Source organism: Lissotriton helveticus, chromosome 10 (genome assembly GCF_964261635.1).
Source record: "Lissotriton helveticus chromosome 10, aLisHel1.1, whole genome shotgun sequence".
NCBI classification, from domain to species: domain Eukaryota; kingdom Metazoa; phylum Chordata; class Amphibia; order Caudata; family Salamandridae; genus Lissotriton; species Lissotriton helveticus.
Genome location: NC_136071.1, coordinates 31,048,495 through 31,075,485, shown reverse-complemented (window position 1 = coordinate 31,075,485; position 26,991 = coordinate 31,048,495). Strand labels below are relative to the sequence as shown.

At 50.4% G+C, this 26,991-nt stretch overlaps 1 protein-coding gene across 2 annotated transcripts in view; it reads left to right on the top strand.

Moving 5' to 3' along the window:
• The first annotated feature begins 4,771 nt into the window (after positions 1 to 4,771).
• KCND1 (potassium voltage-gated channel subfamily D member 1) overlaps positions 4,772 to 26,991 on the top strand; it is a 760,024-nt gene continuing 737,804 nt past the window's right edge. For both annotated transcript variants that reach the window (XM_078664129.1, XM_078664128.1), the window contains exon 1: positions 4,772 to 5,886. In XM_078664129.1, coding sequence (XP_078520255.1) covers positions 4,772 to 5,886 — 1,115 coding nt within the window. The remainder of the gene's footprint in view (positions 5,887 to 26,991) is intronic.

Here is a 26,991-nt window from a genome sequence, read left to right as displayed (position 1 = left end):
CGCCCCTCTGCCTGTGAAGTGATGCCTCAGTCCTCAGAGCTGTGCTGCCTGCTCTGGGCCTGTATGTGCGCTGCCTGTGAAGTGATGCCTGAGTCTGCAGAGCTGTGCTGCCTGCCCTGGGCCTGTATATGCGCCCCTCTGCCTGTGAAGTGATGCCTCAGTCTGCAGAGCTGTGCTGCCTGCCCTGTTCCTGTATATGCGCTGCCTGTGAAGTGATGCCTTAGTCTGCAGATCTGTGCTGCCTTCTCTGGTCCTGTATGTCGCCCCTCTGCCTGTGAAGTGATGCCTCAGTCCTCAGAGCTGTGCTGCCTGCTCTGGGCCTGTATGTGCGCTGCCTGTGAAGTGATGCCTGAGTCTGCAGAGCTGTGCTGCCTGCCCTGGGCCTGTATATGCACCCCTCTGCCTGTGAAGTGATGCCTCAGTCCTCAGAGCTGTGCTGCCTGCTCTGGGCCTGTATGTGCGCTGCCTGTGAAGTGATGCCTGAGTCTGCAGAGCTGTGCTGCCTGCTCTGGGCCTGTATATGCGCCCCTCTGCCTGTGAAGTGATGCCCCAGTCTGCAGAGCTGTGCTGCCTGCTCTGGGCCTGTATATGCACCCCTCTGCCTGTGAAGTGATGCCTCAGTCTGCAGAGCTGTGCTGCCTGCCCTGTTCCTGTATATGCGCTGCCTGTGAAGTGATGCCTCAGTCTGCAGAGCTAAGCTGCCTGCTCTGGTCCTGTACATGCACTGCCTGTGAAGTGATGCCTCAGTCTGCAGAGCTGTGCTGCCTGCTCTGGTCCTGTGCATGCGCCCCTCTGCCTGTGAGGTGATGCCTCAGTCTTCAGAGCTGTACTGCCTGCTCTGGTCCTGTATATGTGCCCCTCCGCCTGTGAAGTGATGCCTCAGTCTGCAGAGCGGTGCTTCCTGCTCAGGTCCTGTATATGCGCCCCTCTGCCTGTGAAGTGATACCTCAGTCTGCAGAGCGGTGCTGCCTGCTCAGGTCCTGTATATGCGCCCCTCTGCCTGTGAAGTGATGCCCCAGTCTGCAGAGCTGTGCTGCCTGCTCTGGGCCTGTATATGCACCCCTCTGCCTGTGAAGTGATGCCCCAGTCTGCAGAGCTGTGCTGCCTGCTCTGGGCCTGTATATGCGCCCCTCTGCCTGTGAAGTGATGCCTCAGTCCACAGAGCTGTGCTGCCAGCTCTGGGCCTGTATATGCGCCCCTCTGCCTGTGAAGTGATGCCTCAGTCTGCAGAGCTGTGCTGCCTGCTCTGGGCCTGTATATGCGCCCCTCTGCCTGTGAAGTGATGCCTCAGTCTGCAGAGCTGTGCTGCCTGCCCTGTTCCTGTATATGCGCTGCCTGTGAAGTGATGCCTTAGTCTGCAGAGCGGTGCTGCCTGCTCAGGTCCTGTATATGCGCCCCTCTGGCTGTGAAGTGATGCCCCAGTCTGCAGAGCTGTGCTGCCTGCTCTGGGCCTGTATATGCACCCCTCTGCCTGTGAAGTGATGCCCCAGTCTGCAGAGCTGTGCTGCCTGCTCTGGGCCTGTACATGCGCCCCTCCGCCTGTGAAGTGATGCCTCAGTCTGCAGAGCTGTGCAGCCTGCTCTGGGCCTGTATATGAGCCCCTCTGCCTGTAAAGTGATGCCTCAGTCTGCAGGGCTGTGCTGCCTGCCCTGGTCCTGTAGGTGCACCCCACTGCCTGTGCAGTGATGCCTCAGTCTGCAGAGCTGTGCTGCCTGCTCTGGTCCTGTGCATGCGCCCCTCTGCCTGTGAGGTGATGCCTCAGTCTTCAGAGCTGTACTGCCTGCTCTGGTCCTGTACATGCTCCCCTCTGCCTGTGAAGTGATGCCTCAGTCTGCAGAGCTGTGCTGCCTGCTCTGGTCCTGTACATGCGCCCCTCTGCCTGTGAAGTGATGCCTCAGTCTGCAGAGCTGTGCTGCCTGCTCTGGTCCTGTATATGCGCCCCTCCGCCTGTGAAGTGATGCCTCAGTCTGCAGAGCTGTGCTGCCTGCTCTGGGCCTGTATATGCGCCCCTCTGCCTGTGAAGTGATGCCTCAGTCTGCAGTCCTGTGCTGCCTGCTCTGGTCCTGTATACACGCCCCTCTGCCTGTGAAGTGATGCCTCAGTCCTCAGAGCTGTTCTGCCTGCTCTGGGCCTGTATGTGCTCCCCTCTGCCTGTGAAGTGATGCCTCAGTCTGCAGAGCTATGCTGCCTGCTCTGGTCCTGTATACACGCCCCTCTGCCTGTGAAGTGAAGCCTCAGTCCTCAGAGCTGTGCTGCCTGCTCTGGGCCTGTATGTGCTCCCCTCTGCCTGTGAAGTGATGCCTCAGTCTGCAGAGCTGTGCTGCCTGCTCTGGGCCTGTTTGTGCTCCCCTCTGCCTGTGAAGTGATGCCTCAGTCCTCAGAGCTGTGCTGCCTGCTCTGGTCCTGTATGTTCGCCCCTCTGCCTGTGAAGTGATGCCTCAGTCCTCAGAGCTGTGCTGCCTGCTCTGGGCCGGTATGTCGCCCCTCTGCCTGTGAAGTGATGCCTCAGTCCTCAGAGCTGTGCTGCCTGCTCTGGGCCTGTATGTTCGCCCCTCTGCCTGTGAAGTGATGCCTCAGTCCTCAGAGCTGTGCTGCCTGCTCTGGGCCTGTATGTGCGCCCCTCTGCCTGTGAAGTGATGCCTCAGTCTGCAGAGCTGTGCTGCCTGCTCTGGTCCTGTACATGCACCCCTCTGCCTGTGAAGAGATGCCTCAGTCTGCAGAGCTGTGCTGCCTGCACTCAGCACCTTGAGGCTGCCTCTAGGAGCTAGCTTCAGCTTGGAGAGATAGCGCTTCCTCTGCAGGTTCCTCTGCCCCCCCCCCCCCACACATGCACTGTCACGCACACACGCACTCACGCACACACTCACGCACACTCACGCACAAACACTCTCACGCACACACTCACGCACACTCACTGCTTTCCCCCCGCTCCAGGCCGCTTCATTGCTGGTTAACGAGGGGTGGCATGAGGCCGTGTGAGTGACGGATGCCCGCGCCCGGAGCTGGCATGGCTTGGGCACCGGGGACCAGCCAGAGGGCCCGGGGGGGGGGGGGGGGGGCAGAGCAGGCACCAGTGGCTGTGCGAGTGTCTGGGGCCGGTAAACCTGCCGCCTCCCCGCGCCTGCCTGTGCGATGCAGAAGTCCGCATAATTATCCGCTGCTGCCTGGGGGGGCGGGGGCACCGGCAGCCGCGTGGGCAGTGCGCCACATGAAAGGGGCGGGGGTGGGGGGGCTTCATTGGTATCCATGTGTTGAAGCGCTGCGAAGCTCCCCAACCCCCTCTGCACGCTTTCCACTCGCCTACGTTATACTTCAGTTTCCTTGGTTTTTCATTTTTTTTTATTTCTATTTATTCATTTCCATTTATAAAAAGTCTGATTTTTTTCTCATTTCTATTTTTAAATATGTGACTTCATCTATTTTTAAACGGTGAGATATTTCATTGCATCAAGCTGCGACATATATATATATATATATATATATATATATATATATATATATATATATATATATATATATATATATATATATATGTATATATATGCATATATGTATATGCATATATGTATATGTATATATATATATATATATATATATATATATATATATATATATATATATATATATATATATATATATATATAGATATTAATTCCTTTTTCAGAAGGTGTGAATATTTTTTCTTGCTTACGTGTCTGCTTTTAAAGGAGCGTGAAAGCATACGCTTAATTTTCTATTTTCAGTGCCATTGTTTTTTTTGTTTAATGTTAGTCGTTAAAGGATGCAGTTAGCCGTTATTTTTCATTTTCAGAAGCAGCTTTTAAATTATATTTTCAAAAGGCGCTGAATCATTTTTTAAAAATAGATTTATCTTTAAATTGTTTGACCCGATTCGTTCTCGTCTCATTGCTTTAGATCGGTGAAGCAGAATCATTATTTTTTACAGTTTTAACTGCTGTGAAAGGTTCTTTTAGTTTTGTTTTTGGAGCAGCCGCGCGCGCGTGTCTGTGTGCGGAGGGCCAGGTACCCCCAGCCTTCCGCGTGTGTTTGATACAAGTGTGTAATGCGTGTTGATTGCTCTGAGCCGGGCGGCGAGAGGGGGGCCCGGCTCCTTCCAAGAAGCCTTTGAAGGCAGCTCGCCCTCACCCCCCCCCCCTCCTTGCACCACTTCCACTGACCCCCCCTCTTCTCTCATCTTTTTTTCTCTGCAGAGAGGCTGTCATCCGGGACACCGAGAGGATGTACGCGCTCCTCGCCTGAGAATTAATTGAAACACTTCTTGCATTCATAAGGACTGGGGGGGGAGAGACTGGAAGAGACCAAGGTTGAAGGAACTGGAGGAGGGGCAAAAATCTGTCCATCTTGCAACTTTCAGGGGAAAAAAGCAACACCCAGGCTTGATGTAAAAGTCGAAGCAAGGCCCTGCGGGAGCGAGCACGCGTGTGAAGGGTCGGTGCTAACGACACAGCCGTCCAGCCCTGGAGAGGCTTGGGCTGAAGCCCGCGCCGGCCTTCCCATGGTCCCAGAGCGGCCCTTGTTCTGTTTGGAATGGCCGCGCCTTCAGCCAGTATGTTGACCGCCGCCCTTCGATCCGTGTGAGGTGCCCGGAGAATCTGTGGGCTCAAGCGAGGGCTGCCCCTATTGCCCCCCTCCGTAGATGCATGCCTACGTATGTCGCCCTTGGACTTGCGTGGCGCTTGAGGTTTGATGCGGAGGCGCAGGGACGGTGCCCGAGTGTCTTGGCTAGTGCTGCTCAGATAAACCCGCAAGCATGGCAGCCGGAGTGGCGACGTGGCTCCCTTTCGCAAGGGCGGCCGCCGTGGGTTGGCTGCCCTTGGCCAAGAGGCCGATGCCCAAGCCGCCCAGCGACAACAAGAGGCGTAGCGACGAGATCCTGGTGGTCAACGTCAGCGGTAGGAAATTCCAGACCTGGAAGAACACGCTCGACAGGTACCCGGACACCTTGCTGGGCAGCTCTGAGAAGGAGTTCTTTTTCAACGAGGACACCCAGGAGTATTTCTTTGACCGGGACCCTGAGATGTTCCGGCACATCCTGAACTTCTACCGGACGGGCAAGCTCCACTACCCTCGGCATGAGTGCATCCAGGCCTTCGACGAGGAGCTCTCCTTCTACGGCATCATCCCCGAGATCATCGGGGACTGCTGCCTGGAGGAGTACAGGGACAGGAAGAAGGAGAACGCCGAGAGGCTGGCGGAGGACACTGAGGCCGAGATGGCCACCGACTGCCCGCTGCCTCCCGACAGCACCTTCCGCCAGCGGCTCTGGCGGGCCTTCGAGAACCCACACACCAGCACCATGGCTCTGGTCTTCTACTACGTGACCGGCTTCTTCATCGCCGTCTCGGTCATTGCCAACGTGGTGGAGACCGTGCCCTGCCGACCACCTCCTGGGCACATCAGGGAGCTCCCCTGTGGGGAGAAGTTCCAACTGGCCTTCTTCTGCATGGACACGGCCTGCGTCCTCATCTTCACCTTCGAGTACCTGATGAGACTCTTCGCCGCCCCCAGCCGCTGCAAGTTCATGCGCAGCGTCATGAGCATCATCGACGTGGTGGCCATCATGCCCTACTACATTGGGCTGGTCATGCCGGAGAATGAGGATGTCAGCGGGGCCTTCGTCACCCTCCGAGTCTTCCGGGTCTTCCGGATCTTTAAATTCTCCCGCCACTCCCAGGGTCTCCGGATTTTGGGATACACCCTCAAGAGCTGCGCTTCCGAGCTGGGCTTCCTCTTGTTCTCCCTCACCATGGCCATCATCATCTTCGCCACCGTCATGTTCTATGCTGAGAAGGGCACCAGCAAAACCAACTTCACCAGCATCCCTGCCGCGTTCTGGTACACAATCGTCACCATGACCACCCTGGGGTAAGTCCCGCTCTGCTGTTGCGTCTCTTGTGCTAATACGCGCCAGTGCCTCACTGCGGTGGCCAAGGGCAGGGAGTATGTGCTTAAGATGCTTATGATACACCACTTTTCCTCAGGCCATATTACTGTTGTAGTTTTGATTGTGGGTCTGCTTGGTTGTAAACTTTTCCTGGTGACTCATCTTGAGATTTTGAGGCTGAGAGGTATAACCTGGTGGACAAGAGGGGTTTAGAGTTTTTGAACTAATACATCGATTCTGGCCTGGGTGGGTCAGAAAATGATCTTCTTGCTCGTACCATTGTCATGCAGTAGCGAATTGTTGTTTTTCTTCAAGACAGAGTGTGGCGCGTGCAGACAGGTCACCGTGCTTTGTACCTTGCAGTGTTTGGGGGCAACAGGCAGCGTTGTTTGTTGGTTCACATATTTGCTGTTGTTAAATTGGATTGTATCAGACTGCTTGCTCTCTTCTTTGTGCCTCTTTATTTAAGGAAATTGGGTATGTGGCTACCCCCCCCCCCAATGTGCATAAGGCACACAGCTCAGCGCGCAAGAGTAGGTGCATAGGGTGTTGATGGTGGCGATGGTCAGACATCTGGTTTTGAACCTGAGAATAAATGTTTGTTCGGAAAACTCAAGAAGGCGCTCCAGTCAATGGGAGTTTGTTATCAGTGGCGCTCATGACTTCCAATGGGGTCATGCTGAAAAGTGGCTGGGGGCTAATTTACTATTCTTACTCTGCTGGGTGCATACCTCAGGGCTCATGACTTCCAATGGGGTCATGCTGACAAGTGGCTGGGGGCTAATTTACTATTCTTACTCTGCTGGGTGCATACCTCAGGGCTCATGACTTCCAATGGGGTCATGCTGAAAAGTGGCTGGGGGCTCATTTACTATTCTTACTCTGCTGGGTGCATATCTCAGGGCTCATGACTTCCAATGGGGTCATGCTGAAAAGTGGCTGGGGGCTAATTTACTATTCTTACTCTGCTGGGTGCATACCTCAGGGCTCATGACTTCCAATGGGGTCATGCTGAAAAGTGGCTTGGGGCAAAATTACTATTCTTACTCTGCTGGGTGCATACCTCAGGGCTCATGACTTCCAATGGGGTCATGCTGACAAGTGGCTGGGGGCTAATTTACTATTCTTACTCTGCTGGGTGCATACCTCAGGGCTCATGACTTCCAATGGGGTCATGCTGAAAAGTGGCTGGGGGCTCATTTACTATTCTTACTCTGCTGGGTGCATACCTCAGGGCTCATGACTTCCAATGGGGTCATGCTGAAAAGTGGCTGGGGGCTAATTTACTATTCTTACTCTGCTGGGTGCATACCTCAGGGCTCATGACTTCCAATGGGGTCATGCTGAAAAGTGGCTGGGGGCTCATTTACTATTCTTACTCTGCTGGGTGCATACCTCAGGGCTCATGACTTCCAATGGGGTCATGCTGAAAAGTGGCTGGGGGCTAATTTACTATTCTTACTCTGCTGGGTGCATACCTCAGGGCTCATGACTTCCAATGGGGTCATGCTGAAAAGTGGCTGGGGGCTCATTTACTATTCTTACTCTGCTGGGTGCATACCTCAGGGCTCATGACTTCCAATGGGGTCATGCTGAAAAGTGGCTGGGGGCTAATTTATTATTCTTACTCTGCTGGGTGCATACCTCAGGGCTGATGACTTCCAATGGGGTCATGCTGCAAAGTTACTGGGGGCAAAATTACTATTCTTACTCTGCTGGGTGCATACATCACGGCTCATGACTCCTAATGGGGTCACGCTGAAAAGTGGCTGGGGGCTAATTTACTATTCTTACTCTGCTGGGTGCATACCTCAGGGCTCATGACTTCCAATGGGGTCATGCTGAAAAGTGGCTGGGGGCTCATTTACTATTCTTACTCTGCTGGGTGCATACCTCAGGGCTCATGACTTCCAATGGGGTCATGCTGAAAAGTGGCTGGGGGCTCATTTACTATTCTTACTCTGCTGGGTGCATACCTCAGGGCTCATGACTTCCAATGGGGTCATGCTGAAAAGTGGCTGGGGGCTAATTTATTATTCTTACTCTGCTGGGTGCATACCTCAGGGCTCATGACTTCCAATGGGGTCATGCTGAAAAGTGGCTGGGGGCTCATTTACTATTCTTACTCTGCTGGGTGCATACCTCAGGGCTCATGACTTCCAATGGGGTCATGCTGAAAAGTGGCTTGGGGCAAAATTACTATTCTTACTCTGCTGGGTGCATACCTCAGGGCTCATGACTTCCAATGGGGTCATGCTGGAAAGTGTCTGGGGGCTAATTTACTATTCTTACTCTGCTGGGTGCATACCTCAGGGCTCATGACTTCCAATGGGGTCATGCTGAAAAGTGGCTTGGGGCAAAATTACTATTCTTACTCTGCTGGGTGCATACCTCAGGGCTCATGACTTCCAATGGGGTCATGCTGAAAAGTGGCTGGGGGCTAATTTACTATTCTTACTCTGCTGGGTGCATACCTCAGGGCTCATGACTTCCAATGGGGTCATGCTGAAAAGTGGCTGGGGGCTAATTTATTATTCTTACTCTGCTGGGTGCATACCTCAGGGCTGATGACTTCCAATGGGGTCATGCTGCAAAGTTACTGGGGGCAAAATTACTATTCTTACTCTGCTGGGTGCATACATCACGGCTCATGACTCCCAATGGGGTCACGCTGAAAAGTGGCTGGGGGCTAATTTATTATTCTTACTCTGCTGGGTGCATACCTCAGGGCTGATGACTTCCAATGGGGGCATGCTGCAAAGTTACTGGGGGCAAAATTACTATTCTTACTCTGCTGGGTGCATACATCACGGCTCATGACTCCTAATGGGGTCACGCTGAAAAGTGGCTGGGGGCTAATTTACTATTCTTACTCTGCTGGGTGCATACCTCAGGGCTCCTGACTTCCAATGGGGTCATACAAAGGTCAATGTGAATTAGTGTTTGCTGTTAAAAAAAACATTTAATGATTTATTTGTGAGCTGTAGGCTGCAGAAACTGCTCTGGGGAGCTAGTCTCATCACTCGCAGGAGCCCGAGCTCTGAAGCTGTTGTTTAGGCAGACCCAGCCACTTTTACCTGTAATGGAAGATGGAGGGTGGTGGTGGGTGCTACCCGCGGGTGTCTGTTACCTGCTTGGCATGGCTGAAAGATGACACAGGGCAGCTGAGTTAAACTCTTTTTTGTTGGCCTGAATCTGCTTCTCATCAGGCCTTGGCTAATTGTTAACTTGTCTCTCAGAGGCAGGGCAACCTGATATACTGTATGCGGCCTATCATCTGACGCTCAAGGGACTGAGTGGCTTATAGGGACACTGTGACTCTGATTGACAGGCTGGGAAGGCCCGGACCTGGCATGCGACTGACTCTAACTGGGCCCTGCCAGCCTGCCAGGAACTCACACAGTTTCTTCAGAAGGCCTCAGCATCGGCGAGTTTTAACTGCAAGGCCAGGTAAAATAGCACATGTGGCAGTGAAAGGTGTAATTGGCTGTCTATTAAAAAGCCACCCTAAGTGGGAAGGGTATGCCTAGACGTGGGCCCCGTGCTCCCTCTTCCACTGGATTCAAGCTAGCCTGGCTGATGAGGGGTGATACACCGAAACCAGTCCCAGGATGCTTGTTTTCGGTCCACGGAGGACCTGGCCTGGTAGTTTGGGCTGGACTGTTCCAATGGGGAGCAGGGACAAGACTGATTTGCAAATTGCGGGGTCCAAACTGGGGTGACGTGGTGAGCAAAACAATGGATTTTACCCAGATCCGTGACTGAGTGTGACTATTTGACAATGTTCAGCATTCCGTCCATCATCTTTTTGTGTTGCTATTAAAAAGTGATGTCAATTCTTTCTCACTCGCCAGAAACAGCTTCCAGTCAAAGCACACATAATGGCCCAATTATTCCCAAGCGCGAAAGTAACGTGATAGGGACGGCATTGCATTGCAGCTTGTCTCTTGAGCTCATGATAGAAGTGTCTGGAATCACAAAGCAGGTGTTGAGAGGTGCCAGTGGGTGTCTGTTACACAAGGAGACACATAGTACCCACGTTCATGTTCTTTCCTATCACCAGAGTCTATTTCCTGTCCAAAAGTGGCTCTCACATGTCCGACTGTTCTTGGCCTGTTACCTGGGCACCTTTTTTAAAGCAATGAAACAGGAGCTGCCTCCAAGAGTATTGGCATGGAAAGTGTGAAGCCACCAGGTCTATCGACTGCGGCTATCATCTGACTGCAAGCACTTGTTCCCAATTAGAAGGCTCTGGAAGAGATCCTTCTGTTTTTCAAGAGGTAAAGTGACTTGATGTAGTGGACATTGCTTCTCAGATACAAGTCTGCTTTGATTGTACAGAGGACTCTGTGTGTGGGTGCATCCTGTAAGGGGAGAGGAATGCATCTGAAGGGAGTGGAGGGGTCACCACAGGGACACACCACTAGAATATTTCAGAGTCCCTGACTTCAATGAAGCAAGACAAACAACAACATTACCATTGTAGGTTAGGATTTGTAGCTGAAGCCTTTTGCTTGTTTCATGCTTTACCCTAAATTATCTGATTGTTTTGTTTCCATCTTACGTGTATGCATTTTACAAAGTAACAGGTAAAGATCTCGTCAGAACCTCGAAATGTGAACCTGACTTCATGGCTGTTGAAGACAGGAGCGGACCATGTAGGTAAAGCAGTGAGGCAGGGTGGGGGGATTGGACAGACAACGTTGGGGGGAAATGAAATAAATAATTAATTTTCCCTTGTTGTCGTCTGTCGAATTCCCGCACCTCACCCCACCGCTCTTACCTGCATGGGCCGCTCCTGGTGAGGGAGTGGGAAATGTCTATAGGGAACAAAGTGACTGTCCTACATTAGGGGGTGAGTATAGACACAGTCTGAAGAAACTCTTGAGGTCGCGCACTGTTTAGGTCAAACCTGGGCAGAGCTTGTGCTGCTCTGCGAGGCATGCTTTTATTAAGTATGGATTTGAAGCTCCGCCCACTCTCCGCCCATATTTTTCATTGGCTTGTGTCATTTTCCTTTGGAAACTGTGGCTTTTCATTGGTCAATAGGCTTAGCAGTCCCTCCTTAGTACCGCCTTGTCTCATTTTATAACCTCCCATCAGGACACCCCCTGTTACATGTGTTGTTACTCGGTAGGCTTTATTTGCAGCCCCCGAGCCCTATTTGGTTAAATGTTTTTCTCCTGCCTGATGCACACGCTCTTCCCCCAACACTTTATTTTTTTTCATAGCACGGCACCCCACGCTGATGTATTGGTGGCTGAGCCTTTAGTTTGTTGTTTGCGGCCCAAACATGGTTGCATTTTTTTTCTCCAACATTTTTGTTTGTAAGCGCCCCATACGGCACTTTCACTTTAATGTTGGTAAAAAGAGCCAGCTTTGTACTGGTTATTTTTTATCAGAATTGATTCATTCATAGATAATCACAGTAAACAGAAGCTGTCAACATGAGATAATTACATGCATATGGGGTGATTTTGTGACATAAGTGCTCAGTGCTCTACAAGTGTACAGTATATACAAGGTGGTTGTGGTTTCTATGTACAAGTGGTGGATAGGCCAGATAATGCTTTCACACCAGCGACTCCTTTCTTTCGTTGTGTGGAGTCTTGGTTAGTCTGGGCCTTGAGTAAGCGTCGACGTTTCAACCCTAAATGTGTCCCGGTTGGTGGTCACGCCGGGTCTTCATCAGGACAATGTGTCTGGGAGGGATGGTGACAGCCCTAGGTAGGCCGGACGTGTCTCAGCCAAGGTCAGTTACTGACTGTATGCAGCAGACAGATGGTACTATGGCCTGTCTGCCCAAACCCCTGTACCGAATTTCATCATAACGCAGCGCAATATTCGCTTGGACCCGAAATTGAAATCCCCTCGAGTGTCCCCCGACCTTGGCGGAGACACATCCGGCCTACCTCGGGCAAGGCCGACACCGAAGATAAGCAGGGGAGAGTGGACCTCTGTTGCGCTGTGAGGTAGATGTCGAAGATAAGCAGGGGAGAGTGGACCTCTGTTGCGCTGTGAGGTAGATGTCGAAGAGAAGCAGGGGATGGTGGATCTCTGTTGACCTGCGTGGTAGATGCCAAAGAGAAGCAGGGAAGAGTAGATCTCTGTTGCCCTGCAAGGAAGATGGCAAAGAGAAGCAGGGGACGGTGGATCTCTCTTGCACTGCGAGGTAGATGCCGAAGAGAAGCAGGGAGATTGGATTTCTGTTGCGATGCGAGTTGGACGCCAAAGAGAAGCAGGGGAGAGTGGATCTCTGTGCACTGTGAGGTCGACACCGAAGAGAAGCAGGGGAGAGTGGATCTCTATTGCACTGCAAGGGAGACGCCAAAGAGAAGCAGGGGATAGTGGATCTCTATTGACCTGCACGGGAGATGCTGAAGAGAAGCAGGGGAGAGTGGTTCTCTGTTGCACCTGGAGGTAGATGGAGAAGAGAAGCAGGGGAGAGCAGATGTCTATTGCACTGCAAGGGATACGCCGAAGAGAAGCAGGGGAGAGCGTATCTCTGTTGCACTGCGAGGGAGACACCAAAAAGAAGCAGAGAAGAGCGGAGCTCTGTTGCACTGCAAGAGAGACGCTGAAGAGAAGCAGTGGAGAACAAAGTTCTGTTTCACTGTTAGGGAGACGCCGAAGAGAAGCAGGGCTGAGCGGTTCTCTGTTGCACTGCAAGGAAGATGCAGAAGAGAAGAAGGGGAGAGTGGATCTCTATTGCACTGCAAGGGAGACGCAGGGAAGAACCGATCTCAATTGCACTGCAAGGGAGATGCTGAAGAGAAGCAGGGGAGAGTGGATCTCTATTGCACAGCAAGGGAGACGCAGAAGAGAAGCAGGGGAGAGTGGATCAGTATGGCACTGCAAGGGAGACGCCAAAGAGAAACAGGGGAGAGCGGAGCTCTGTTGCACTGCAAGGGAGACGCTGAATAGAAGCAGGGGAGAGTTAATCCCTTGCACTGCAAGGGAGATGCCAAAGAGAAGCAGGGGATAATGGATCTCTATTGCACAGCAAGGGACACGCCGAAGAGAAGCTGAGGAAGGTGGATCTCTGTTGCACTGCAAGGGAGACACTGAATAGAAGCAGGGGAGAGTGGATCCCTTGCACTGCAAGGTAAATGCCGAAGAGAAGCAGGGGAGAGCGGATCTCTGTTGCACTGGGAGGGAGACGCCGAAGAGAAGCAGGGGAGAGCGGATCTCTGTTTCTCTGCAAGGGAGACGCCGAAGAGAAGCAGGGGAGAGCGGATCTCTGTTGCTCTGCAAGGGAGACGCCGAAGAGAAGCAGGGGAGAGCGTATCTCTGTTGCACTGCAAGGGAGACGCCGAAGAGAAGCGGGGTAGAGTGGATCTCTGTTGCTCTGCAAGGGAGACGCCGAAGAGAAGCAGGGGAGAGCGGATCTCTGTTGCAGTGCAAGGGAGACGCCAAAGAGAAGCAGGGGAGAGCAGATCTCTGTTGCACTGCAAGGGAGACGCCGAAGAGAAGCAGGGGAGAGCGGATCTCTGTTGCACTGCAAGGGAGACACCGAAGAGAAGCAGGGGAGAGCGGATCTCTGTTGCTCTGCAAGGGAGACGCCGAAGAGAAGCAGGGGAGAGCGGATCTCTGTTGCACTGCAAGGGAGACGCGCCGAAGAGAAGCAGGAGAGACTGGATCTCTGTTGCACTGCAAGGGAGACGCCGAAGAGAAGCAGAGGAGAACGGATCTCTGTTGCACTGCAAGGGAGACGCCGAAGAGAAGCAGTAGAGAGCGGATCTCTGTTGCACTGCAAGGGAGACGCTGAATAGAAGCAGGGGAGAGCGGATCTCTGTTGCACTGCAAGGGAGATGCCGAAGAGAAGCAGAGGAGAACGGATCTCTGTTGCACTGCAAGGGAGACGCGCCGAAGAGAAGCAGAGGAGAACGGATCTCTGTTGCACTGCAAGGGAGACGCTGAATAGAAGCAGGGGAGAGCGGATCTCTGTTGCACTGCAAGGGAGATGCCGAAGAGAAGCAGAGGAGAACGGATCTCTGTTGCACTGCAAGGGAGACGCGCCGAAGAGAAGCAGGAGAGACTGGATCTCTGTTGCACTGCAAGGGAGACGCCGAAGAGAAGCAGAGGAGAACGGATCTCTGTTGCACTGCAAGGGAGACGCCGAAGAGAAGCAGTAGAGAGCGGATCTCTGTTGCACTGCAAGGGAGACGCTGAATAGAAGCAGGGGAGAGCGGATCTCTGTTGCACTGCAAGGGAGATGCCGAAGAGAAGCAGAGGAGAACGGATCTCTGTTGCACTGCAAGGGAGACGCCGAAGAGAAGCAGGGGAGAGCGGATCTCTGTTGCACTGCAAGGGAGACGCCGAAGAGAAGCAGGGGAGAGCGGATGTCTGTTGCTCTGCAAGGGAGACGCCGAACAGAAGCAGGGGAGAGTGGATCTCTGTTGCACTGCAAGGGAGACGCCGAAGAGAAGCAGGGGAGAGCGGATCTCTGTTGCACTGCAAGGGAGACGCGCCGAAGAGAAGCAGGAGAGACTGGATCTCTGTTGCACTGCAAGGGAGACGCCAAAGAGAAGCAGAGGAGAACGGATCTCTGTTGCACTGCAAGGGAGACGCGCCGAAGAGAAGCAGTAGAGAGCGGATCTCTGTTGCACTGCAAGGGAGACGCTGAATAGAAGCAGGGGAGAGCGGATCTCTGTTGCACTGCAAGGGAGACGCCGAAGAGAAGCAGAGGAGAACGGATCTCTGTTGCACTGCAAGGGAGACGCGCCGAAGAGAAGCAGTAGAGAGCGGATCTCTGTTGCACTGCAAGGGAGACGCCGAAGAGAAGCAGGGGAGAGCGGATCTCTGTTGCACTGCAAGGGAGACGCCGAAGAGAAGCAGGGGAGAGCGGATCTCTGTTGCTCTGCAAGGGAGACGCCGAACAGAAGCAGGGGAGAGTGGATCTCTGTTGCACTGCAAGGGAGACGCCGAAGAGAAGCAGGGGAGAGCGGATCTCTGTTGCACTGCAAGGGAGACGCGCCGAAGAGAAGCAGTAGAGAGCGGATCTCTGTTGCACTGCAAGGGAGACGCCGAACAGAAGCAGGGGAGAGTGGATCTCTGTTGCACTGCAAGGGAGACGCCAAAGAGAAGCAGAGGAGAACGGATCTCTGTTGCACTGCAAGGGAGACGCGCCGAAGAGAAGCAGTAGAGAGCGGATCTCTGTTGCACTGCAAGGGAGACGCTGAATAGAAGCAGGGGAGAGCGGATCTCTGTTGCACTGCACATTGCACTGCATATTTCACTGGTGAACGAGGAGCACGCTTTACTTTTATCCTTGCTGTGCATTTGGCCTAGAAAAGGTGCCCTGCAGAGGTGTGTTTGGTGCTCAGATGCCCCTTCACCCCAGAAGCGGTTCGCGTGACGTGTCGTAGCACCCAGGCGGGCTTGGCTCTGTGGCGGTCATCATGTGCTCTCCCCAGGAGGTCTGGACAGGTCTTAAGAAGGAGGCGAAGAGTAAGGCTGACCAAACATTATCAGGGGAAGCTCTTAGAGAAGAGAGTAATGCATCTTAGGAAAAATCAATATCTGAGTTGATTAAACATTTACATGCTATATTTACTGATGATGGAGATATAAAGGAGTGCTTTCTTCAGATATTCTAAAATATGCATTTCAGTGAAATGTAATTCTGTGCCCTGTGCCGAAACAATGAATCAGTGATTTGTCAATAAACAACTAAGCTGTATTTTGATCCGAGATTTGAAAATGCCCTGAAAAAGCATTTTGCACAAGCCTGCCTCTGAGGTGCAGGGCAGGAGCATGCAGAGGCTGACTTTAGTGTTATGTGACCCTGCGTCAAACCGTAATGATGCAGCTATGAAGAGTGGTGCGAGCGGCTGACCTACCCACAGGGAGGGAGGGCGCCTTAGCCCTTATTCTGAGAGTGTGTGTTATCGTATAATGAATGGGAAACAACCAGTGAAAAGTCGACTGATTCTGGGGTTAGAGAGATTTCAGTCCCTCGCTCTTCCTTTGACTGGGAATAATTTACAATTATATCAAATTTCTGCAAGACTCCTGGACCGATACTAAACTGTTGTTAACTTTGTTTTTTTATTGTGTTATAATTTTTTATTGACATTTTGAGAAAATTGCACCATGAGTACAATAAAGTTAATAATAACTTACAATTTGAATGATATGAATAAATATACAGAATATATGGAAAAGAAAAAGAGAAAATGCATATATGATAAATACTATGCACCAATAAATAACATTTTGTTTTGTTGTATATCCTATGGTGGCAGGTAGGCGGGTGGGTCTATACCATACTGCTGTTAACTTTGTTTTGGTTATATACTAGGTAGCAGGGAGGTGGGTGTGTAACTAACCATTGTTTCTGGGCTGGGAGACAGAGCTGGTCCTTTTCCTTCAGCATTTAATGTTCGAGGAGATCTTTAGACGTGTCTTAGAAATGTGGTTTCCTAAGGCATGTGCTGAAATCTTATAGTAATACCTTTAGGATGTATTGAGGTAAAGTTCTGAGAAAGGCTTAGTTATGCTTTTTTGGATAAACAACATAACTATAAAAGCATTTTTACTGGACGTGTATCAGAACCAGCACCCGCTGGCACAATCCGACGAGAGGCTGGCTAAGACTGAGGGCACAGTGAGGTAAATTCCTCACCTCCTTCAAAACCGTTGTCCCTGGGGTGGTCAGTCGCACCAGAGTGTGTGAAAAGTGTCCTAGAAACCAGGGACTGACTACGCCAGGGTCGCCTTCCATGAAAATGCAAGTTTTATGTGGGTGCTCGCTGCCACCTGTGCGAGCAGCCTGGACTGGCATCGGTTAGCAGTGGCGGCAAATCCGCTAAGGCAGAGAAGCGTCGCCCTACTGCTTGTTGAGCAATGGAAAATACAAGTAAAATCATAATAACAAGAAGTTATTATCATATAATTTTTCTTTGCGCCCCAGCCAGGTCTGGCGGGGCTGGGCTCGCCGCCGTCAGAGGGAGCAGGAGTGGTTTGCACTCCCTCCCGAAGTGCGCATGACGGCTTGGCCAGCCCTCTGGGGCCGGGCAAACAGTCATGCACACTTGGCATGCTCAAATACACAACACAAAAGTGTCAATGGGTCTATAGTAAGGTGTCTATGTATGAAACATTCTACCTGTGTTGCCTATATCATCCTACATTTGGTTAAATGCACAGTACATATAACCAGGGGATACCTTGAGTAGTAAAATGACCAACAAGGAATAGCCATCAGTCACCACACGGAACCGCCCTTCATCATTTGGGATATCTTGTAGACCAATTACTTGGAACAACACCAGTAGACATTGAAGGTTAGATGTTATAACCTCCAAACCTAGTGGTGACCAGGCTGGTCTTAGTGTTGGTAATGTTCCTATGTAGATATATGTGTGACTGGTTTGCAGTGCAAAGAATAGTGAGTGATAGTGGGGATAAGGATAAAATTGGTTGAGGAAGCAACTATAAATTTTATTCTGTGTATTGCTTGCTCCACCAATGTTAAAAGAGCAGCAAAGGTAGTTTTAACAAATAACTACCCAGATTGATAGAGTGGTCGACATGTTTCGGCAAAATTGGACCGTTATGTCCATTGCCTTCATCAGGACCTAGACATATGAAAAATGCTACTGCAAAACGAAAGTGAAACACCAGAAGTGAAAAATTCTAAAATTATGACTGTGTTTATGACATCTTATGACAAGGAAAAAGATCACCTGATGATATAGGTGTGGTCTAGACCCTTTGTGGTCGTCCTTGTGATGTCTCCAAGTTATTGGAGTTCCAGGCCTCGCCTCGCCTGGCAACGGCTCAGGGAACGCGGTAAGCACCGCTCTCTCCGTCGGTACTTCTGTGACGGCTTCTGAGCATGCTCTCCACTGAGCTGTGTTGCACAGTAGAGTGGAGAACATGCCCAGCCTCCCAGGTACTGCCTGAGCCGCCAAACAGGCTGCTCAGACCAATCACGACGCTGCTCATGCAGCTCATGCTCGGCTGCCAAGAAGAAGAAGGTACTTTTTTTTTTTCATCCAACCCCACCACCCTCTTTGGATAGCACAACAGTGAGGATCTGAGCAGACCCTCACCGGCGCGCCAGCCAACACCTTGAGCAGAGAGGCCATGGACTGAATATTCATTTGAGTGTATCCACTCTGAGACAACTTCGCCACCCGCCCTGCAGTGGGCTTGAAGGTTGCCAGGTCTGCTCTGGGGAATATTTGCCCAGTTAGAGCAGGCACTGTCCATGCTTTGTTTCATGACTCTCTTCTTGTCTTCTTTTTTGGGAAAAGCAGCTGCATTCAAAGCAAGGGAGACATGATGGGTACCTTGAGCAAGGGTTTAAGGCTGTATCATGAGGTCCTGTCAAAGAACCTCTTTCCCTCATTGGCTGATTTTATTTGTAGGCGGTGAAAGAAAGAGTCATGAGGTGGAATCAAGACTATGCAGCCTGGGTATTCATGAGATAAAGAGACAGGAAGTGCAGAGTGGTGAAAGAAAGAGCCTCGAGGTGGAATCAAGACTAGACAGCCTTGGTACTCTAAATCCCTTCTCTGGTCAGGGGATCTCTGAACAATATCTGAATCATAGAGTCAGTCTCTTCTGCTGACCAGTGGCCCCTCTGACCTTCATTGCTCCTTGGGTCACTTCCTGTATTCTGGAATCTTACATGATTGCCAGAATCTTTGCTGTAGCGGGCGTCATGCAGATGCATTAAGAGTTAAATGAAGATGAGGCTCTCTGGGTAATGCATCATTTGTAAAGAATAAGTGTCATGGCCGAAAGGTTGCTCAGAAGCCCGCCGTCGACGCTATTAAATATCGGGGTACCGAATACCAGGGCTGCATAGTCTTGATTCCCCCTCATACCTCTTCCATCCATCACCGGGCATACTCTACCCCATTAGCTCACTCTTTCAGGTGTTTTCATCCCTACTCCCTTTTTAGGTTGAGCCTGGGCAGCGCATGCGCTGCTCTGCCAACCATGCTGTATTGGAGTACGTAATCTAAGCCCCACCCACTCATCGCCCATATTTGTCATTGGCTTGTTTCATTGTCCTTCATAAATGCTTGCTTCTGATTCGTTAATAGGCTTGTTAGTCCCTCCTTAAACCGCCTTGTCTTCATTTGTAACCTTCCTTGAGAACTGACGCTTTTACTTCGGTTGATACACGGTACGTCTTATAAGCACGAATTTCTTTAATGAGTTTCTTTTACTGCAGGAGGGTCTCTCATGCGCAGTTGTGACCACCGGCTTGTTTAACTCATAGTAAATGGGTGGCTCTTCAGGGTCCATGGGCGACAGAAGGGGCAACTCAGCGATGCCATTAGGGAGGTCAAAGGTGCGTGATGTAAATTCCGCTCGATCTGGCGTGTTTATTTTCTGAACGAACATCTATGTTAAACATGATTATGCATTAGGTTTGCTCCTCGGGGTCCCTTACTAAAAACCATGACTTCAACAAAGGGCTCTTACCTTCTTTTCTCAGTTTGTTCCTCTAAAATGGATCCAAAACAGAAAGAAACTCTTTGGCTGCAACTGTCTCTTTGGACACACTCTCTCGCAACCGCAAGCGCGAACCCGGCCGAACAGTATTGGAGCGCTTTACTGAGCAGTTCTCCAGTTCCAAAGTGGCGGCTCGCTGCACTTTGCTCCTCAGCTCAGATTACCTGTAAAGGGTGCGCTTTCACCCCAGCTCAACGCTGCTCTCGCTCACTTGCTTTTCTCCCCCTGCCCGCAACATGGCTCTGTCTATCGTTTGCTTCCGTATGCCCTCCATGCCCCTTCCCCCACAGCGTCATCATTTTTGCTTCCCCACAGCCGCACCCTCAGTTTTGCTTCCCCACATCCTCCCCGTCAGTGTTCCTTCTGCTACCTTCTGTTTGCAAACTTTCACCCCCACACACCCCCACACACACTTGTAATAAAGCATTTGGAATGCAATAGGTCTAGCATTTGTGAGAGTTTAAGCTATTGGCATTGTAAATGACAATACCTTTTATTTATGTTTTAAAAAACATGTGCGGTTGGCTGTGGCGGTCAGTATCCTGCCCACTCGAGCACGCAGGGTTGGCTGTGACGGTCAGTACCGAGCACGCGGGTTGCGATAGTGCCCCACATTTGTGCACAGATTTCAGCAGGGGTCCGACAGGAGGCCCCCGTGGCACGGCTCGCTCATCACACACTGCTGCAGTCCACCCAGCGCACTGTTTACACTCCGGACAGTGCTCAGAAGCTCCTGTTTCTCAGGAAACTGAACGGCAGAAAAAGCCCAGAAGGTCTTCCATTTTGCTTTTCATGCAGACGGTAAGTGGCCCACTTAGACTTCAAGCACGCCTCTTAAGAGGAGGCAACGTGGTCTCCAGGCTCAGATAGCTTCGCACGGCAGGCGCTGGAGGCCCAAGGAGCTATATGCACGTGTTTATAGTAGACAATGCAGCTCAGTGGGTCAAGCGCCTGTGGCCCAGAACGGCGGCCCAGCTGCAGCCGAAGCATCATGCTCTCCAGTCTGACTGGGTCGCACGGCAGGCGCTGGAGGCCCAAGGAGCTATACATGCGTGTTTATTTATTTATTATTTATTTATTTATGAAACTTGTAAAGCGCACAAATGCCGGAAGGCGTCTCGGCGCTAGTAACAGTAAGCTAAGACTCTAGAGGACATGCGACGGGGAGCTATTGATTAAATAGACATGTTTTGATTTTTCTACGAAAAATCATCAAAGATTGGGACGATCGTATCTCCAAGTCCAATGAGTTCCATAGTTTACAGTGGACAATGCAGCTCAGTGGGTCAAGCGCCTGTTGCCGAGAACGGCGGGCCAGTTGCAGGCCTCTTAAGACGAGGCAACATGCTCTCCAGTCTCAGATAGCGTCAAGCGACAGGTTATAGAGGTCCAAGGAGCTATACACGCGTGTTTACCGTGGATAATGCAGCTCAGGTGGTCAAGCACCTGTGGCCAAGAACGGCGGCCCAGCTGCAGGTCGCAGGCGTGACCGATAGCGCCTTACTTCTTTAACATACTGCAGTGGCTGAGCTGAAATACAACAACGCGTGGTTTGTGCGACTGTGGAGCTGGACGGCTGCATTAAAACTCTTGTACACACAGGAAGCGTTTTTATCAAAGTTGTACGTTCATAATGACGCAATGGTTTTCCTCTTCTTTTTACCACGGGCAACTAAAGAGTATATCCCAGTATTTCACCTTCTTATTTCAATAAATATTTAAATAAAGCACCCATCTCCATCTAGCTGCCCCAAAATAAATGGAATGTGTAATATAAAAAATAAAGATCAGGTAAGGTGCCATATCTTACCATCTTGGGGTTCTTGTGACATATACAATGACCAGTATTTTGGAGGTTTACTTCTCAGCAGTGTGTGCAGGAGGGGGCCTCTGGCAGTTCTCAGAGCTCACTGATCCTACCCCCCCGCCCCTCCCCCCAGGGTCCACCAGTGTCTGGTGGTCTAGTGGAATAATGCGGCCACTGCAGGGGCCTGTGTTTGACCTCATAGTCACAGGTTCAAATTCCTGCAGGCCTATTTAGCGTTTCATCCTTCTGAGGTCGATAAAATTAGTACCATTTACCATTGAGTTGGGTAACAATAAACATCTGTTGTCTAGCGCCAAGATACCTGTCGCAGTGAACGTGTTATTTTACAAATACACGTTTTGTGATGTTTCACGCGACTGCCAGTGGGGAGCTTTCCTCCAGAGCAGCAGCGATCACAGGGCCTAATGACAAGACAGGTGCAGGAAAGGGCCTTTTGGTCAGTTCCCCCACTTGCCCAAGAAGAAAGAAATTGTTGAGTCGAACCCCTTACGCTTGGGTATTACAACCAGGCTGGACAATTTACCGCTTTAAATTCAGGGTAGCGGAGACCCTAGTCTTACATTCTCTCCAATCATCCCACTTGGACCTTTGCACGCCATAGCCTGTAGGTCACAGACACCCTGGGATACTTGAATTATCCAGCAGCACAGGGCCAAATTACGCAGCAGGGTTGTGTAAATTATGCGGCAAGAAAATGCTAATTATGCAGCATAATGTGACACGTTTTGTGATAGTGAAAGAAGAAAATTCTTTATTGTGTAGTTAATAAAAACCATTACAATATAGTAATAAATAAAAAAGGTAGTTTCATATGCGGACTGTTATGCAAAGGAGTATAAAATTTAAAAACAATCGTTAATGAAAAATACTAAAAACACAATTGTTCTTGAGATCCTAATGGTTTCAAAAACTTATTCTAAATTAGCCAGTGCAATTTGAAGTTCAAAAGTTCAGGCTTGTATTGGCTTTTCAAGGTTTTAAAAAAAAAAATTAATAACGTATTTAATTATATGACAAATGAATTGTGGATCCGCTGAATCCAATGCGTGAAGTATCGCGGAGCGACATGTGCGAATTCCTTTTTCGTTGAACTTTACCCTAAGTAGACTCCGGCGTTCACAATCCATTACTGGACAAATACAAATCAAATGGATGATGTCTTGTTCTGGAGCACCACAAAGATTACAGTCCCTCGGGCCTGGTGTCTTCCAGGCCGGTTGGTCGGCGCTTGTTGGCAGTTTAATCAATCAATCAATCAAGACATTTATAGAGCGCACTACTCACCCGTAGGGTCTCAAGGCGCTAGGAGGGGGGGTGCCGTTACTGCTCGAACAGCCAGGTCTTGAGCTTCTTCCTGAAGGCGAGGTGGTCTTGGGTCAGGCGCAGGTCGGTCGGGAGGGAGTTCCAGGTCTTGGCGGCCAGGTAGGAGAAGGACCTGCCTCCTGTTGTCGCTCTTCGGATGCGTGGGACATCGGCGAGGGCGTGGCTGGTTGATCTGAGGTGGCGCTTGGGAGCGTAGAAGTTGATTCGGTTGTTGAGGTAGCTCGGGCCTTGGTCGTGTAGGGCTTTGTGTGCGTGGGTGAGGAGACGGAAGGTGATTCTTTTCTTGACGGGGAGCCAGTGCAGGTCTCGCAGATGTCCGGAGATGTGGCTGTTTCGTGGGAGGTCGAGGATGAGTCTGGCTGAGGCGTTTACCCATGCGTAGCTGTATTTTGTGATAGTATTGCTTCATTATTTTGACATTTTCATGCGTGTTAACACTGTCTAGCCATTCTTTGCACCTCTTTAGTTCCGGTTTAACACCTAAACTATAGCAACATGCAACAGAAAGGTGTCCAGTCAACCTTTGCAAAGGGCCTTCCACTGCCCCGCAACAGGTGTTGCTGCATTTTCAATAGTTTTTGAAACTTTTGAGTTAGGACCAACATTTTTTTGTAAAAATCTGCAGATTATGCGGTGGATGATGGATTATGTGGCAAATGTGGCAAACTTATAATCACGTGAAAAACGCCGCTGCCGCACAATCACACAATTCCGGTGGCCCTGCGGATACCCCACTGGAGAAACTGCAGCACCCTAGCCGAGAACTCTATAGTAAGTCTGAGATAAAGTCTTGAGACACGAAGAGTTATATGTCAAATCCAGACCCCTAGGCACTGACCTGGCAATGCTCCCAACAGTGTGCATGAGCAGAGATCTTTAATAGAGTGAGTTCCCTGCACTATGTGAGGTCGGCGTTGACTGTTCTTAGAGGGCAGAGAGCGCAAGTAGTGGGCACGCGAGGAGGTGCGTGGAAGCGGCTTTAAATTCTCCGGGTGTCACACACCTACTAGTGCACACGCATGTGAATGGTGAACTGGACACTAGGAGTGGGTGGAATTTGCGTAGTCATGCTACGCAAAGCTCTGCAAAACAGTAAAAAATCTCAGCGAGCACGCAAAAGTTCTGCGAACACGCGGAATTGCTTGTTCCGCCCGTTCGCGATGCTTTTTCCCTGTTCACGAACGCTGTTTGCGTGCTTGGGGAGAAATATCTTGCGAACAAGCAAAAAATTCAGCGACGCCGCGGATCATGGAATTTTTGGCAATTCCACGTTCTCCGTGGATCGCGAAATTACCCATATTCCGCAAGCGGAACGGAATTTACCGCCTAGGCCTACTGCACACCTGTGTACATGCGAACAACATGGCTGCCATGCCGGGTATCTGCAAGAGGTCATATGAAAGGTCACTGGACATGCATATTTACCCCCTCTTCTTCTTAAAAAGTAGTCCAGTGTGGGTATGTTGTCACCTTGAAAGGCTGTGACGCAGGCCAGGTATATGATTAAAATGTACATAACGTATCAGACTGCTGCAGGAAGGGCCCATGCTGTTAATCAATGCAGTTCCTCTCTTTCGCCTTTTTTCATTAAGAAAGATTCGCCCCGAGAGTTCTCCCGCAGTTGGCTTCATTTGCGGTTATTATCTCAATAATCCTTTGAGACTAATATCATTCATTGCACAGTGGGGGCACGTCTCTCATTTAGAACCAGAACGTGCCTTTTCTTAATCCTAAAATGCCCCCTCCCTTGGGTTTAAGCAGCTAATTTGAATATATTCTAATGCAGAAGATGTCCCATCGGTGGCCTATCCAGTGGCGGCTGGTACGTTTTGGAGGGAAGGGAGAGGATGGGACACACTCTCACACACACGCACTCATACACATAAAACTCAAAGCAATGTATTCGCATACACGCACACAAACGCATCCATTCACAATAGGGGCGCAACGCCCTTAGGGCTAAAAGGGCTTCAGCCCCACCATGTGTGTGTCAGCCTGGGCTGAGACCGCTTCCCAGACACACACAGACAGTTTTTGAGCTGCTGCGGGCTGGCGTCCGTCTTAATGCAGCCGTACCCGAGTACTTCACAGGTCTTTAAAGGACCATTTACTTGAGACTTTGTTGTTTTTTTACCCCTTTTTAGAGCCCCTGCATCTCCACTCTGCCTATTGATGAAAGAATTAGCCCCCCCCTGAAATTTTCATTAGCCCCCCCCAAAATGTGTCTCTAGTTGCACCTTTGATTCACAACACTCTTCACCAAACATTCGTACATACGTGCACGCACGCACACAAACACATCCATTCACAACACTCTTCACCAAACATTCATACATACGTGCACGCACGCACACAAACAGTTTGAAAGAAAAACAAACACTTACCTGCAGCCCGCTCTGCCTCAGAGGTTCCAGGAGGCTTGGGACTGCTGCCTTCCCTCATTGGCTGACCTAAGGTCAGCCAATGAGGGAAGGCAGTGGTCCCAACGTCATCACAGAGTGGCATGGGGTCAGTGAGACTGCTGACCCCCCCCCCCCCACTCTGTGATGAAGTGTCACTGATTGACACTCGACCCTGGGCGCTTCCGGGCTTAAAAATGAAGCGCCGAGGTGCAAGGCAATCAGTGATGCTACCCCTCGTCACTGAGGGGAGGTGCCCTAAGTTGAGGACGTCACACCCACGAGAGCTGTGACTTCCTCAGCCCAGCAAAGTTCAGCTCAGGCAGCCAGGAGCCTGCTAACTGAGCATGTCTGGCTCCTGACTGCTTGAACTGAAAGTGAACAGTGTCTGTCAGGCTGACCTTTGTGCAGCCTGACAGACACTGATCATGAGGGGCGAAAGGTGGAGGGGCGTGGCCCCTCAGCCCCAATGGACTGGCCGCTCCTGGGCTTACCACAAGCTCGGTCCTTGCCTCCCCACCCTGATCGGAGTGCGGTGTGTGGTGTGCAGGGGCACGGGGGGGAGCTTGGAGGCTGAAACACTAGTGCAGTTGCCTTGAAACTTTTTAATGCCCCCCCCAGTGCAAAAAAAAAAGAAAAATCACTGGGGGGGTCCCCTCAAAATGTTTCCCTCACTGAAAACAAAGCACTGTTATCAGCATAATGCCACTTTTGGCCACAGCCTGGTCCCCCCCCCCGGATCACTTGAGGCCCCCCTAAGGGGGCCCGCTCCGCAGTTTGAAGACCCCTGCACTAGAGTTGTGATACAACTGTCCACATCAAGGACATAACATCGAGACTAGCTGCCTCCTTTTGTGGTTGAAAGAACATTCTAGACCAGGGGTTCCCAAACTTTTCTATGCCCGCACCCCTAGGAAATGTCTGAATACTTAACGCACCCCCTGCGCCTATTCTCGCCGGATTCCTATTGAGCATACAGTACATACTTTCCCTCTTTGTCGCACCCCCTGAAATGCCTTCTCGCACCCCCCTGGGTGTGTGGTCACCCCGAGTTGGGAAACACTGTTCTAGACCTTATTTACGCCCCCCCCGAGCGTAGGGGAATCCCAGGGGGACACTTGGGTCCCCGCTTTGTCAACATACAACTTTCACATTTGGTTCTGCTTAGGTTGTAACAAGGGACTCAGTTTTGATCTCAGATGAGACCTTTTGCATCTCAAACAATGGAGGAGATAGTAGGACATGTTTCCGTCACACGCAGTCAGCGGCTTGACTTCACCTGGTGATCTGTGATGTACTTAACCCGATAACTATAGGTCTGACTAGCTTATGCAACATCAGAGCTCCAGAGTGAAATATAACTTAGTATCTTATTTTTTTTTCAAGTAAATGAAAAATGGATTGACTAAAATAAAGTGTGTTTTTATTGATGTTTTTCCAACTTGACACAATCTATTAATCCAGCTCAGCAAATCCATCTATGTGCTGGTGCTATGTACACAATAAGAAGTCCCTATTAATGAACAGACACCAGGCCTAACCAGCTTACATAACATAACATAACATGGTCTAAGGGCTAGGGCGGTGGATCTGAAATCTGGGGAACCGGGTTGGAGACTTGGCAATGACCCTCAACATCCTGTGATTTTGGGCAAATCCCTTAATCTCCCTGTGCTTAACAAAATTAAAGCGCTCTGATACCTTTGGGTAAAGTTTGCGTTATATAAAATTTCCCAAAAAAACTGAAAAAAAAACATAACTTGTATTTGTAAAGCGAACTCTCACTCAAGGATATTGTGGCGCTGAATAACTATAAAATTCCGATAAAAAAAGAAAACATAACTTGTATTTGTAAAGCGTACCCTCACTCAAGGATATTGTGGTGCTGAATAACTATAAAATTCCGGAAAAAACCCGAAAAAAAACCATAACTTGTATTTGTAAAGCGCACCCTCACTCAAGGATATTGTGGCGCTGAATAACTATAAAATTCCGGGTAAAAAATGAAAAAGAAACATAACTTGTATTTGTAAAGCGTACCCTCACTCAAGGATATTGTG